Here is a 12,411-nt window from a genome sequence, read left to right on the forward strand (position 1 = left end):
ACAGTATATTAAAATCACAAGCAGTTCAAATGTTTCTGCTTGCTCACCTCTAATTCACCTTCAAAGCAAAATATTCTTCTTCCCAGGACTAGCTCTCTTTTTCTCTCCATACCAAGGGATGTATTGTTGTTGTTGTTGTGTGCCTCCACATCATTTTTGACTCATGGAGACCCTAAAGTGAACTTATCACAGGGTTTTCTTGGCACATTTCCTCAGAAGGGGTTTGCCATTGCCATTCTCTGAGGCCGAGAGAGTGTCACTTGCCCAAGGTCACCCCATGGGTTTATATGCTCAAATGCAGAATCAAACCATGATCTCCAGAGCCGTAGTCCAATACTCAAACCACTACACCTCACTGTCTCCAGGGATAGACTTTTATATTACAAGGAATAACAAAACAGGTATGACCTTGGTTGAGCCATTTCTTGAATTTTGGCCACTAGAGAAGGTGATCTATATGGAAGGACCTTCTATAGTGAAGTGGATTTTCACATTAAAATGTTTGCTCCCTTTAATGGGGTGATTTACCTCCTCTGACTCTTATAAAATCCTTTAGACTTTTCAGACAACACTTTTCCCTTCAGCCCAGCTACAAGCATGCACTTTTGAATGTCATCTATATTTCTTTTTACCGTCTGCTCATAGGGTTTTTTTTAAACCCTCCAGCCTTTGTTCACATGTTTCATTCACTCAGTAAATGGTTTTGCTTTTCCTAGCTTAGAAAGTTCTGAAGTATTGATTCTAAGTGGGTATTATACAGGCCACAGGGACTGTAAAACTATAATAATGATTTTATGAAATATGATGTTGCGGAGTTATGTGTCATCCCTTTTTATGATTCCATATCGCCCCCAAAGAAGGCCTTAAGAAGAGCACCAATAGGCAAAACCCATTTGTCTTTTCAATAAACCATCTTTTGAGTACATTAAGATGTGTCTCTTCTTCTCTTACGATGGCACATGGTAGAGTTGCATCTAAAATAGAGGTCAGGGTCAGGGTCCAGACATGATTTTGTGAGGCTGAATTGCCGCCATGCTTAACTGATGTGTTTGGGCATGTGTATGTTATATGGGATGATGGGTTATGTTATCCTATTGACTGCACCAATGGACTGCCTGGATTTTGTGCTCCTCTGGTGTTCAACTGGATCTCAGCCTAGTGTGTGGCTCCTTTATAGGTGAATCCATCAGTTTTACCATTTTATGATGAGTTTCCTATTTGGGCAGGCATTTATTTTGTGAGTCTCATTTGCCATTCATGTCTCTCTTTATCATAATGCTGCTTTGCAGTTTTACCATATTTTGTTATTGGTCTCCATTGCTCTGCTCAAAAAACAGCTGGTAGCTTGGGTCAGATTTTTAGATGATTTTAAAATATATATTTGGAGAGGGAGTGCAGTTTATCTCGTGGAATTCTACAAACGAAAAAGCAAGGATCACCTGACAATTTCCCTATATAGAAAACCTACAGATATCAACCCTTATTTAACATTTGAGAGCTCACATTCCAGATTGCTTAGGCTGCATCCTCATGGAATTCAATAAGTGGATAAAGTCTAGGAACGCCAATATACAGTTTGGTAGCTAATTCAATAATTCAGAAACCTACTTAATACAGACCCCTGTGTATAATATCCCAGGATTCCCATCATCCTACTGTTATTTTATCATTGGATATCATTTATTATGATGATTATTAATTGGGAATTTTAAGTGTTATATTGGAAGGAGGGTTAATGGGTTTAATTCAGCATTTTATTGTACTTTGTACTGTATTTTAGTTTCATTCGAAGCCGCCTCGATCCAATCGGAGAGGCGGGATATAAATTATTATTATTATTATTATTATTATTATTATTATTATTATTATTATTTCAGCTCCAGAATTTCTACAGTTTGATTTCATATTGATACATGTACGCTTTAAATATTATACAAAAAATTAAAATACATTAAATAAATGCAGCCAGCCCTCCATATCCATGGATTCAGCCATCCACAGCTTGAAAACATTTTTGTCTAAAATCCAAAACGCAAACCTTGATTTTGCCATTTTATAAAGGGACGAGAGCCAGCATGGTGTGGTGGTTTCAACATTGGACCAGGACCTTGGAGACCAGGCCATGGAAACCCATTGAGTCACATACTCTCAGCCCCAGAAAACCCCGTGATAGCTTCACGTTAGTGTCACCATAAATCAGAAATGACTTGAAGGCACACAACAATAATATATAAGTAACACCATTTTACTATGTCATTGGCTATAATTTTATATAATGTATATACAGTTATGAATATATTATCATCATCATCATCATCATCATCTACAGTATTTACACCTCAACTTTCAGCCCTAAAGGCTCTCACAGTGGGTTACAATCTAAAAATATACACTGATACATTATGCACGCACACATACACGCACACACAATCTCTCTCTCTCTCTCTCTCTCTCTCTATATATATATATATATATATATATATACACACACACACACACACACACACACTCACACACACACACACACACACATATACATATATACACACATACATATATAGCATACAATGGAACTTATGCATCCCAGGATTTCTATATCGATGGGGGGTCCTGGAACCAAAGCCCAGCAGATACCAAGGGCCCACTGTACTGTAATGAATAAAATCCACAGCGTTTGAGAAACCACATCTCACCCACTATGGTGATCTTTTCTTCCATGCTCTCTCTCACACACAAACAGGATTCACAGCTGTATATCTGATCATATTCAGCTCCACTAAACACTGCAAATTGTTTTCCTGCCTGCTGCTTCCACTATGTCTATCTCTTGGGATCAAGAAAGACAAGCAAAGTTGCATCTCCTCACTTGCTTCAGGCATTGGCCTCCACCCATTCTGGGAGAAGTAATTTAATAATAAAAATAATAATAAAAAATAACTTATTGATACTACCAGAGCCTTCTCTGTAAAGTCAGCCATAGAAAATAGTTTTTTACAGATCAGCATCACAGAGGCTTGTATGGATGGTGCCGTCAAGGACATTTTTAATGATGGTCCAAGGGCATTGCTGCCTAGTTGTTTATGAGATGAGGTGTTTAAACAATGTGAGTGACATTCTCAGCATGCAAAAGCAGCGTCTGACAGAGAAGAGAGTCAAGGAATCCAGGCATGAGGCTACAAGGAAGAAATTATTGTATCAGTGCCTTCCACCTTATAGGACCCAGCTTGCACCTTATCATTCAACAACAAGATGTTTGTTTGGTTCTCCATGTCCACCTCTTCTACTTTTCTCTTTAAGATGGTCTGATGCAAGAGAGGACATCAGCCTTGTGGCATAGAAGGGAGAAGCAGTTAAAAGCAAGATAACAAATAAACAGAACATCATGTTCTGAAAAGCCCCTTTCCCCTGAACAATTAGACTGCTGAAACAAAAAGGTGTTTGCATGGCTATGAAAGGATAGCAGGGAGAGTGTCCTCTAAGCTCTCCAGGAAGGGAGCTCCAGATCACTGAGAAGGTAGAGTACTCTCGCTCTGATCTGCCATACTCCTATTCCAACACTGAAACCACAACACCAGCTATTTAGTAGTCTCTTTTCCCAAGCCACGTGGGCTTTTCTTTTCTTTTTTGAATTGTGGTCAAGTTAACAATTGGTTTCCTAGCATTTTGAGAAAGGATCGCTAAAAATGAGGTGTTAAACAAGCATCCAAGGACATGTAGTGCAATGCTAAGCATATTTACTACAAAGACCTGCTGAGTTCAATGGGACCAATTCAATCCCAAGGATTATAGTGGTCCCACTGAACTCAGCAGGACTTTCTTCTCAGTAAATACGCTTAGCATTGCATATGCTAAAGACTTGGGACTCATTCCCAAGGACTGAGTCCTTGCTAACATATTCTGCTTGGCTTTTCTGTACCAAACTCAGATAAAGGAAAAGGGACGGGAGCTGATAAAGTCTTTCACCGGCATGAGTCCATCAATGAAGTTACAGATCATCAAGCTTCTTCAAAATCATCATTCCCTAACTTGGTGTTTTCCAGATGCAGTGAACTTCCACTCATTCCAGGGCTGTTTGGGGATGAAGAGAGCTGCAGTCCAATGCCTCTGAAGACAAAAAGGTTAGGTATGGATGATCTAGGACATCTAAAAAAGAGTAGGGGTTGATTATAACAAACCTCAGTTTCCAAACAAATGCAATACAGAGGTCCAAATAACTGCTAGACTGAGCATCTACAGGTCTGCCATCTGACTAGTACTAAAGAAACAAGAGTTTATGGGAGCGCAGACTTTGTTTCCCCATTGTATGGTGCACCACAGTTGGAAGGAAAACTAGCCTAACTCTATGTCTGGCATTTTATAATGGCCTTGGAAGCCATGCAGCTCCTGGCCTATTATATAAGAAACTCTGTTGGATAATATAGTTCTACTGGAAGCACAGGCTCCGGCTGGCTCTTAGAGACGCATTGATAATTTGAATAACCTCAGAGGTTCACATTAACAAGTGACACGATTGTAGAAGTTTGACGTTTCCAGCTTTGATGTCTTCAGTTTCTGTCTCAAAACAACCCCCCAACGCTTGGCCTGTCCTGAGATTTATTACATGCTATTTGATAAATTAATTACCTCGGTGGTGGCATGCACAGTTTGAACCCTGCCTGGCATCCAAGCCTTGGTCTGGTGTTTGATAGCATTCTCAGAGGCCATGCAGCTCCTAGGCTATTTCTTAATCAAAAAAGAATGTTGATTGGGTAATATGAAAATGAGCAAACAGAAGAAGGCACCGACAGCTCGGGAAGGCATTAATGAAAAGCTGCTGAATTAAAATGGCCCACCTGTGGATGCCTATGTGGAGTCCATCTGAATACCAAACATATTCATTATTGCCAGTGCTACTTGACTGAGCCTCTGAAGAATGTGTTAGGACTGAGTTTGGGTAATAGGAGAAAAGGCATGATGACACCATTTGTAAGGAGACAAATACACACAGTGGAGAAGAAAAGCCATTCTACCTTTGAGAGGAACTTTTCCTTTTCCTTGTCAGAGTTGTGTGAACCAAAAAGGGTCGAACTACCTGGGTGTAAAAAATACTCCTGCGGCGGTCGTTGAAAGCTTGGTTTAGCAGTATGAATTTCTGGGAAGAATATATGTTCAGATGTCTATGAATATCAAGTTGGAGCAATATACCTAAGGCTTGAACCAATAGCTGTTCTTGGACTGAATGGCTTCAAGGGTGTCAGAAAAATACACTTTAGGTCAGCAATCGATTCTGGCAATGAAAGCAAAATTGTGCATACAGCAGTGTGTATCTGCACTGCCACTTCACATTGCAGTTGTACACTGCATATTATGGTTCTGCACTGCAAACTGTGGTTGTGCATTGCAGCTGTGCATTTCACAATGGCATTCAATCACTGACATGTATTGCATAATGTTGCTAGTTTGCACAGGGGTTGGTGCAGTGTATCTATGCATGCATATATTTATGTTACACTGAGGGAATGCTGGACTGCAGTGAATGTAAAAGCCAAGCTAAGAAAGAGGAGGTAAACCCAACACAGTTGCTCTTTCCTCGTCGGTAATGACAGATGTGAAATAACTCAGTTGAGTAGAACTTAATTGCTTATCTGGCAAATGAAGCATAAAATCTATTCTGAAAAATCAGGATGTCAGAACTGCTCATTGGCATTTTGTCTTCCCAGCTTAGTCATTTCCTGGTGCTTTGAGATGAACCTGGGTTGCAGAAAGAATAGAATGCACTGAAATCTGACACAGCTGGAAGGTACCGGGTTGGAAAGGCCACACTATTCATTACTTATGCAAATAACTAGTTTGGCCCTTCAATAATCTAAGAGGTGTATTCACAGCAGCATCACAGTGATCATACTACCATTGGGCATATTTTCTCTTTCCCTTTTGTTTTAAAAGCCCATTCAGTATTTATGCAGATTGCTCTGTTTTCTTTCTAGGCAACGTACCTATTGCCCTTTTGAAATGTAAACTGACTTCAACCTGTGATCAGCTGAGTTCAAAATATAGAAAGGTGTGCTGTCAGTTCTGTGCATCCTTTTTGTGCAAGAGACAAATCCTAGAGTAGACATTGAGCTGCGACAATGTGGGAGGATGGATTAAAAGACATGTACACCAGTAAGCCTGACAGGTGGAATAAGTTGCATTTAAGGGATGATGTGCATATGGAGAGTGACATTGCCAGGTATATCAAGCACTGGAGCAAATGGAAACATACACAAGAGACAAATCATAGGGAACTGTGATACAAACGGAATAAATGGAGATAGAAATCCCATGGCTTAGTAGTAGAACATGTACTTTGCATACAGAATGCCCCAGCTTCAGTCCTCTACTCTGTTAAGGAGAATTCTGTTTATCAAGTGTTAGAAATGTCCCCTTCTCTGTGTAAGTTGTATAGAGTTACAGCTGCCAAATAGGTTATACAGTGGGCCCTGGGTATCTGCTGTGGTTTGGTTCCAGGACCCCCTATGGATACCCAACTCTGCAGATGATCGAATCCCATTAAATACAATGGCATAGTAAAATGGTGTGTGCCCCATAAAATGACAAAATCAAAGTTTGCTTTTTGAAATTTATATAAAAATATTTTTGCTCGGTGGACGCTTGAATCTGTGGATAAAGGATCCATGGACACAGAGGGCTAACTGTATAGTGTTCATCTGATATATGGGAAAAGTAATGTAGGAATCACCACTTGGTGCTTCTACTGCAATGCTCCCAACTAACAGTTAGGAGCAAGAGGCATCTAGCCAGAGCTTGGTAAAGTTATCTTTTTCCTGCATGTAATTCTCAAAAGCCCACAGCCTTTTGACCCATGTGTGCTGGTAGAGGTTTGAGAGCTGTAGTCCAAAATTAATAATAATAATAATAATAATAATAATAATAATAATAATAATTTTTCTAGGTTCTGAAGCTATTGTCTCCTTAAGGTATCAGAAGATCACTACAGGGTTTCTCCATCCTTTCAGTCTAAGATTATTTCAGCTAGGTATGTGAGGGAAAGGACCTGAATCCTAAGTATACAAGGTCTTTCCTCGTGGTCTCTTTACTAACTGATGTTAAGTTCCTCACTGTGCACTAAGGCTGCAGAAATTTTGCTGAGATTAATATAACCCACCAATCCCAAATGGTAGCCCACCTGGTTTTGCTACCTATCCAGGACTTCATGCATATGTACTTTTCAGGTACTTTAGGTAAGGTACCCCTTACCTAAAGCATCTACCTGTCTGCAATCTAGACAGCATTCTCTCTCATGACCATTGATGACATTGTGTGCCCAAGTTGCAGCAGCTACAAAGTGAGTACAATTTTTGGGGGGGGGGGGCAGTGTAGACACACACTAGTTCTCTTCTAGTTGGAATTAAATTCAGATTTAAAACCTATGAATTTTAACATAAAACCCAAACATTGTCCCTCAGAAAATCTGGACTTGACCCAGATACTGAAACTTCTAATATATAATGCTGTGCAACATGGAGTTTTTGGGTACAGAACTTCTCCCACTGAGCAAAATAACCCCTATGCAAATACATTGTCTTGCTATTATTAAATATATTTTCCCCTCATCTCCTTTCAACCAAAAGCCAGGGGGCACAAGTCTGTTAATATAAAGTCAAAATAGCAAAAGCGATAAGCATATAAGGAATGCTTGAATGCTGGAGTGTGCAATTCTGCTTTGGGTTGAAACCAAAGCTTGTGATGATGATGATGGACTTAATTCCACCCTTCATCATGGTCAGGGATTTTTTCATTCTGAACTAGCTTGACCATCTCCCCGCCCTGCAAATGATCTGCCCTGCAACCTGTCTGCTTTATCCAATCCCTCCGCTTTGCCAGGTGTTCGAATTTTCCTTTTCTACTGCAAAGTTATTTTAACTCAAAGGTTGCTGCAGCTCAGGTTCTGAAGTCAAGGTTTGATTTATGCCTGGAATCCATCGTTCTGGCCAGGCTTGAATGGTTCCCCTTAATGACACACGGATTGCTTGTCAGGCGGCTGTCTGTGGCACGGTCGGTGTTTGGAGCACGCAGTAATTGCTTCATTTATACACTCACATGTACAAGTGAGCATGACTAATCTAAAGAAATGTCTCTATTTTTAAGACCATTCCCTCCTTCCCTCCCCCTATAAACATTAAAAATGATGAACAAGACTGTAAATATAGTCTCCCGCATCAAGAACAGGTGGTGCTAATGGCTGTTAAAGCACCTATAAAGGGAGAGAATGGAAACCCACCATAAATTATGGGGCATTTCTATTTCTGAAATAAATAAATAAATAAAATTTGTTTCCTGATTTTTTTTTAAAGGATGAAGATCATTTCAGTAAAAGACCTATGGTATAAAAGACAATTCTTTGCAAGCTGTCATGCATCCTTTCATGACTGCTCTAAAAACCACATTAATTTGAGGTAGCCATATGTGACCAGAGAAAAAGGACATTTTGTTTTCTAGCCAGCGTGTCTCGATCCATGGACTGTGGAAAGCACTGTTGTCTTTGCAAACCTGTTAATCTGTGCACATAGAAGGAAATATTATTGCAGTACAACATCACACTAGACATTAAGTGGAATACATATTCCCTACACTAAACTCATTTTCCCACGCACAATAGGATTTCCTCGGAAATGTGTGCCACGGTAGTCAGATGTGCAAATTAAGCCTTTTTACTTTTCAATCACCAAATAAAAGAAGCAACGCAAATTGATAAAGGAAGACAATTGAATGTTGTGACATATAAACATATATCCCCACCCCACACCATGAGCATCCTCTTCCAAAAATCTGCTAGTTTGATTGTTAGAGAAGTCATATGAAGTTTAACCAGTATGAACTTCAGCCATTTTGGCCAGTCTTTGAGGTGGTCTAGACTCTAGAGATTAACAAATAAGCATTCAGCTTGGGCATCATCATTCAACTCAGACTGATGGAGTGACCACATAAGGAATCATATCACATAAGGAAACCTCATTACCCCCCAAAAGGCTACAATTGATTTAGTGACATGCTCTGATCCTTAGGAAAGATTCTGGGTCATGTTTGCACGCTTGTCCTGAGCAACTAGAAACTTTGTTTTGATGACTACAGATGTCCTGGCCTTGCTCCAAAGCGAATCTGTCCAAGCCCCAGCATAGTACACATGACAAATTGAAAGAGACCCCAGTGTGTATGGACTTTGGTCACCTGTATGTCATCAGAGAGGGATATAATAAACAGCTTTCCTCATCAGATTCTAACAAGCTGTTTAGCAGAAGACTGAGGTTTATTCGCGAATCCTGAACACCATGCATAATCTGCCCTCCTATCCTATTTTCAAGGAGACGGTCATGTGATTATATTGCATCATAAGAAGGAATGGTGATATATTTTAGCATATGCTTTCATGGACTCCACTTCATCAGATGTGTCTGATGCATAGGATGAAGTAGATTGGAGTCCACTACAGCTTGCACTGCAATATATCAGTCCCAAAGATGCTACCAGAACCCTCCCTCTCTCCCTTCACATCCTAGCAATGGATTTATATTCTGAACCTTCCTCCAGGCCTGGTCCTACAATTAGGCAAGTTGAAGCAGCTACATGAGATGACAGAAGACAGGAGGTAATAGCAAGGTGTTGGAGGAGATTGCTGTATATGACGCAGCCTCCCTTGTGCTTTCTAACACAGATCACCGCATTAGGTGCAGTGTAGCATATTCCCTCATCACTATTGCTGAAGGGTAAAAGTACAGTTACCAATCCATTCATCTTTTGTACCTAGAATGGTAAAGACCTGCTGTCTTGACTTTTGCCCAAAGCAGTCCTGCACTAGGCTCACTCTCTCCTTATCCATTAGAAATTTCATCCAATCTCTTATACAAACACCCCAGCTTAATATCATGGACTCCACAGTCTTTCCACTCTGCGAGGAGACAGAAATGTTCAAAACTTCCTATGCCTGCCTGTGAAACATTGGAGGATATGATCTCGCTCCACTTTCCATCACGAGCGAACGCAACTAATATGATTATGCCAGAAGCCAAGTTTTCTAATGCCTTTATATAATGAAAAACCTCTTACCTAATTCAGAGCAAGGGGGGAAAAAATCTCTTTCTATACTTCCAATTTCAAATCAAGGTACTGTAAGACTGACACGCTGCTGAGCAAATATTACACTATGGAGAAAATGCACGATTCTATTGCCTGGTGTCTTGAAAATAAAGAGCTGTCACTTTCCATAATAAATTGCTGCCGTTCTGACCTTTGCGCCCGGAGGTCTGTGATTTCTTCATCCAAATCCAACAGAGATGCTGCCTGAGCCATCACCTTCTTGCTGCAGGGCAAGGATTTAAGCTGCAGAACTAGGAGTCCAAGGCAGAACTTGGCTCCCATCTCTTCCAGTTCACAAGTCCCGATTTGTAGACCCTGTTGGAAAAATGTAGAAACCATCAGAGCTGATGAGGAAATTAGGACCGAGGCACTAATCTGTACATTAATTCAAACTATAAAGAAAATATAGAACAAAGGAAATAAAGCACTAGTATTCTTGACCTGTCACCTCTTCTCCCCATACATTAGAGAATGGAAATGGGAAAGGCTCTTTTAACTATGGAAAGCAGGGTTTTTAATCACCATAAAATCAACCTGAACCTGAACACCCCCAATTCAGTTTGGTTTTAGAAGCTAAGTAAGGGCCTGAACAGACAGGGCAAAATAAAGCTGCTTCGGATCTCTTTGGAGGTATGCTGTTTAAATGATGCATGTGTCCCAAGAGGTCGGAAGCCACACGAAAGCCACGCTCCAGTCCTAAGGATAGCATGAATAGTGGTGGCTGGTCAGCAGGACAGTGAACCTGCTCCAGCTTGAACTATTAAATGAACTATTCAAGGCGCTGAATCTCTTTGGGAGAAAAGATATGTTGCACCTTTAAAGATCAGTTTTAAATCCAGAGTAGATTCACCATCCCATTGACATAGGAGACACCAGCCACCTTTGAAGGTCAGACATGGTTCATATCTGGATGGAAAACCACCTAGTAATACCAGGGAACTCCAGCCAAGACTAGTGGGGAAATTGTGCCAGAAAACCTGGAATTATACTGCCAGTCAGAGCAGGGTCAACAATGTTGGGCTACATGGATCAGTATTATCCCTTAATATGCAATATTATGTTTTCTATGAACAAAATTACTCTTCAGATTATGTTTTCTATGAACAAAATTACTCTTCAGATTACACTCCCAGTGGCCATGTTGGTGAGGGCATTCTAGGCATTGCAGTCTCTGGAAAGAAGAAGCTTTCCCCTTCATGAAGTCACTCTCTATGTGCAGAGAGCAATGAGAATAGTCATGGGAGGAAGAGAGCCAAGGTAACTCCTCTGCTGTCACACATTTATTCTGTACACTTAAATAATGCCTGAATAGAGCTTAGGTTAGACCACTGCAGGTTATTTACCTCTCCGGAGCCAAAGCTAATGATAATTCAAATGGAAGGACATCTAGTGGGTTGTTCCACTGGCTGAAAACTAATCATACGTTCCTTTGAACTGCCCATCTGAGCATAGTAATATCTTTGCTCATGCCAGTGTGCCATGCTGTTCCCTCCTTCCTCCTACTTAGGGTTCCAAGAAAGCATAAACTCCCTTGTAATCATTAACCAGAGCAGAAGTGAACAGGAGAGAGGGCAAAGAGCCCATAAGCAAATTATGCAGTGTTTAAAAAAATCAATACTAAAGCAATTACAAGATAAACACCTAAGAGAGGCCCACATCCTATTCAGGTTTTAGAGGCTTTCTGGCACACAAAGAAAGAATGGCCCCACTGGCAAGAGCATCCCCTTCACCTCAAATCACGCCATGTCTGTCATTTGCATTACTAAAATGTGTATTCATACATCACATTTTGGCAATGGACATTACACTTGTTTCTTGTTTGTTTGTTTGTTTAGGTGTAGAAAATCAAGATTTTTTATTATTTTCACACACGAGCAAAATATCTTGATGGGGTGTTTCCACATGCTTTCTGTTCTTTCAGTCATACAGTGGGTCCCTGGAATCCACTGGGGTTTGGTTCCAGGACCCCACATGGATAACGATAATGCTCAAGCCTATTAAATACAATGGAAAAGGGAAATCATGTTTCTAATATAAAATGGAAAACCAAACTTGGCTATCTGGAATTTTTAATTTTGACTATTTTCAAGCCATAGATGCTTGAATCTGTGGATAAAAATAATCTGTGGATAAGGAGCACCAACTGTACTTTCTGTTCTTGTTGTTGTTAACTGCTATAAAGTCAGCTTTGACTTATGGCAAGCCTATGAATGAAAGACCCTCAAGTCACCCTTGCAGGCTCACGGCTGTGGCATCGTCTACTGTCTTTAACTTTGCTAAGCGTTGTTGTCTCTT

The 12,411-nt window shown here is 40.3% G+C and overlaps 1 protein-coding gene across 1 annotated transcript in view; it reads right to left on the reverse strand.

Annotated features, from left to right (window-relative positions):
- AGBL1 (AGBL carboxypeptidase 1) overlaps positions 1–12,411 on the reverse strand; it is a 310,343-nt gene that overhangs the window by 80,402 nt on the left and 217,530 nt on the right. Inside the window, exon 22 of the mRNA XM_089538005.1 lies at positions 10,268–10,431. Coding sequence (XP_089394131.1) covers positions 10,268–10,431 — 164 coding nt within the window. The remainder of the gene's footprint in view (positions 1–10,267; positions 10,432–12,411) is intronic.

This window comes from Sceloporus occidentalis, unplaced genomic scaffold (assembly GCF_023333645.1).
Source record: "Sceloporus occidentalis isolate IW3139 unplaced genomic scaffold, rSceOcc1.0.p SCAF_9, whole genome shotgun sequence".
Lineage (NCBI taxonomy): Eukaryota > Metazoa > Chordata > Lepidosauria > Squamata > Phrynosomatidae > Sceloporus > Sceloporus occidentalis.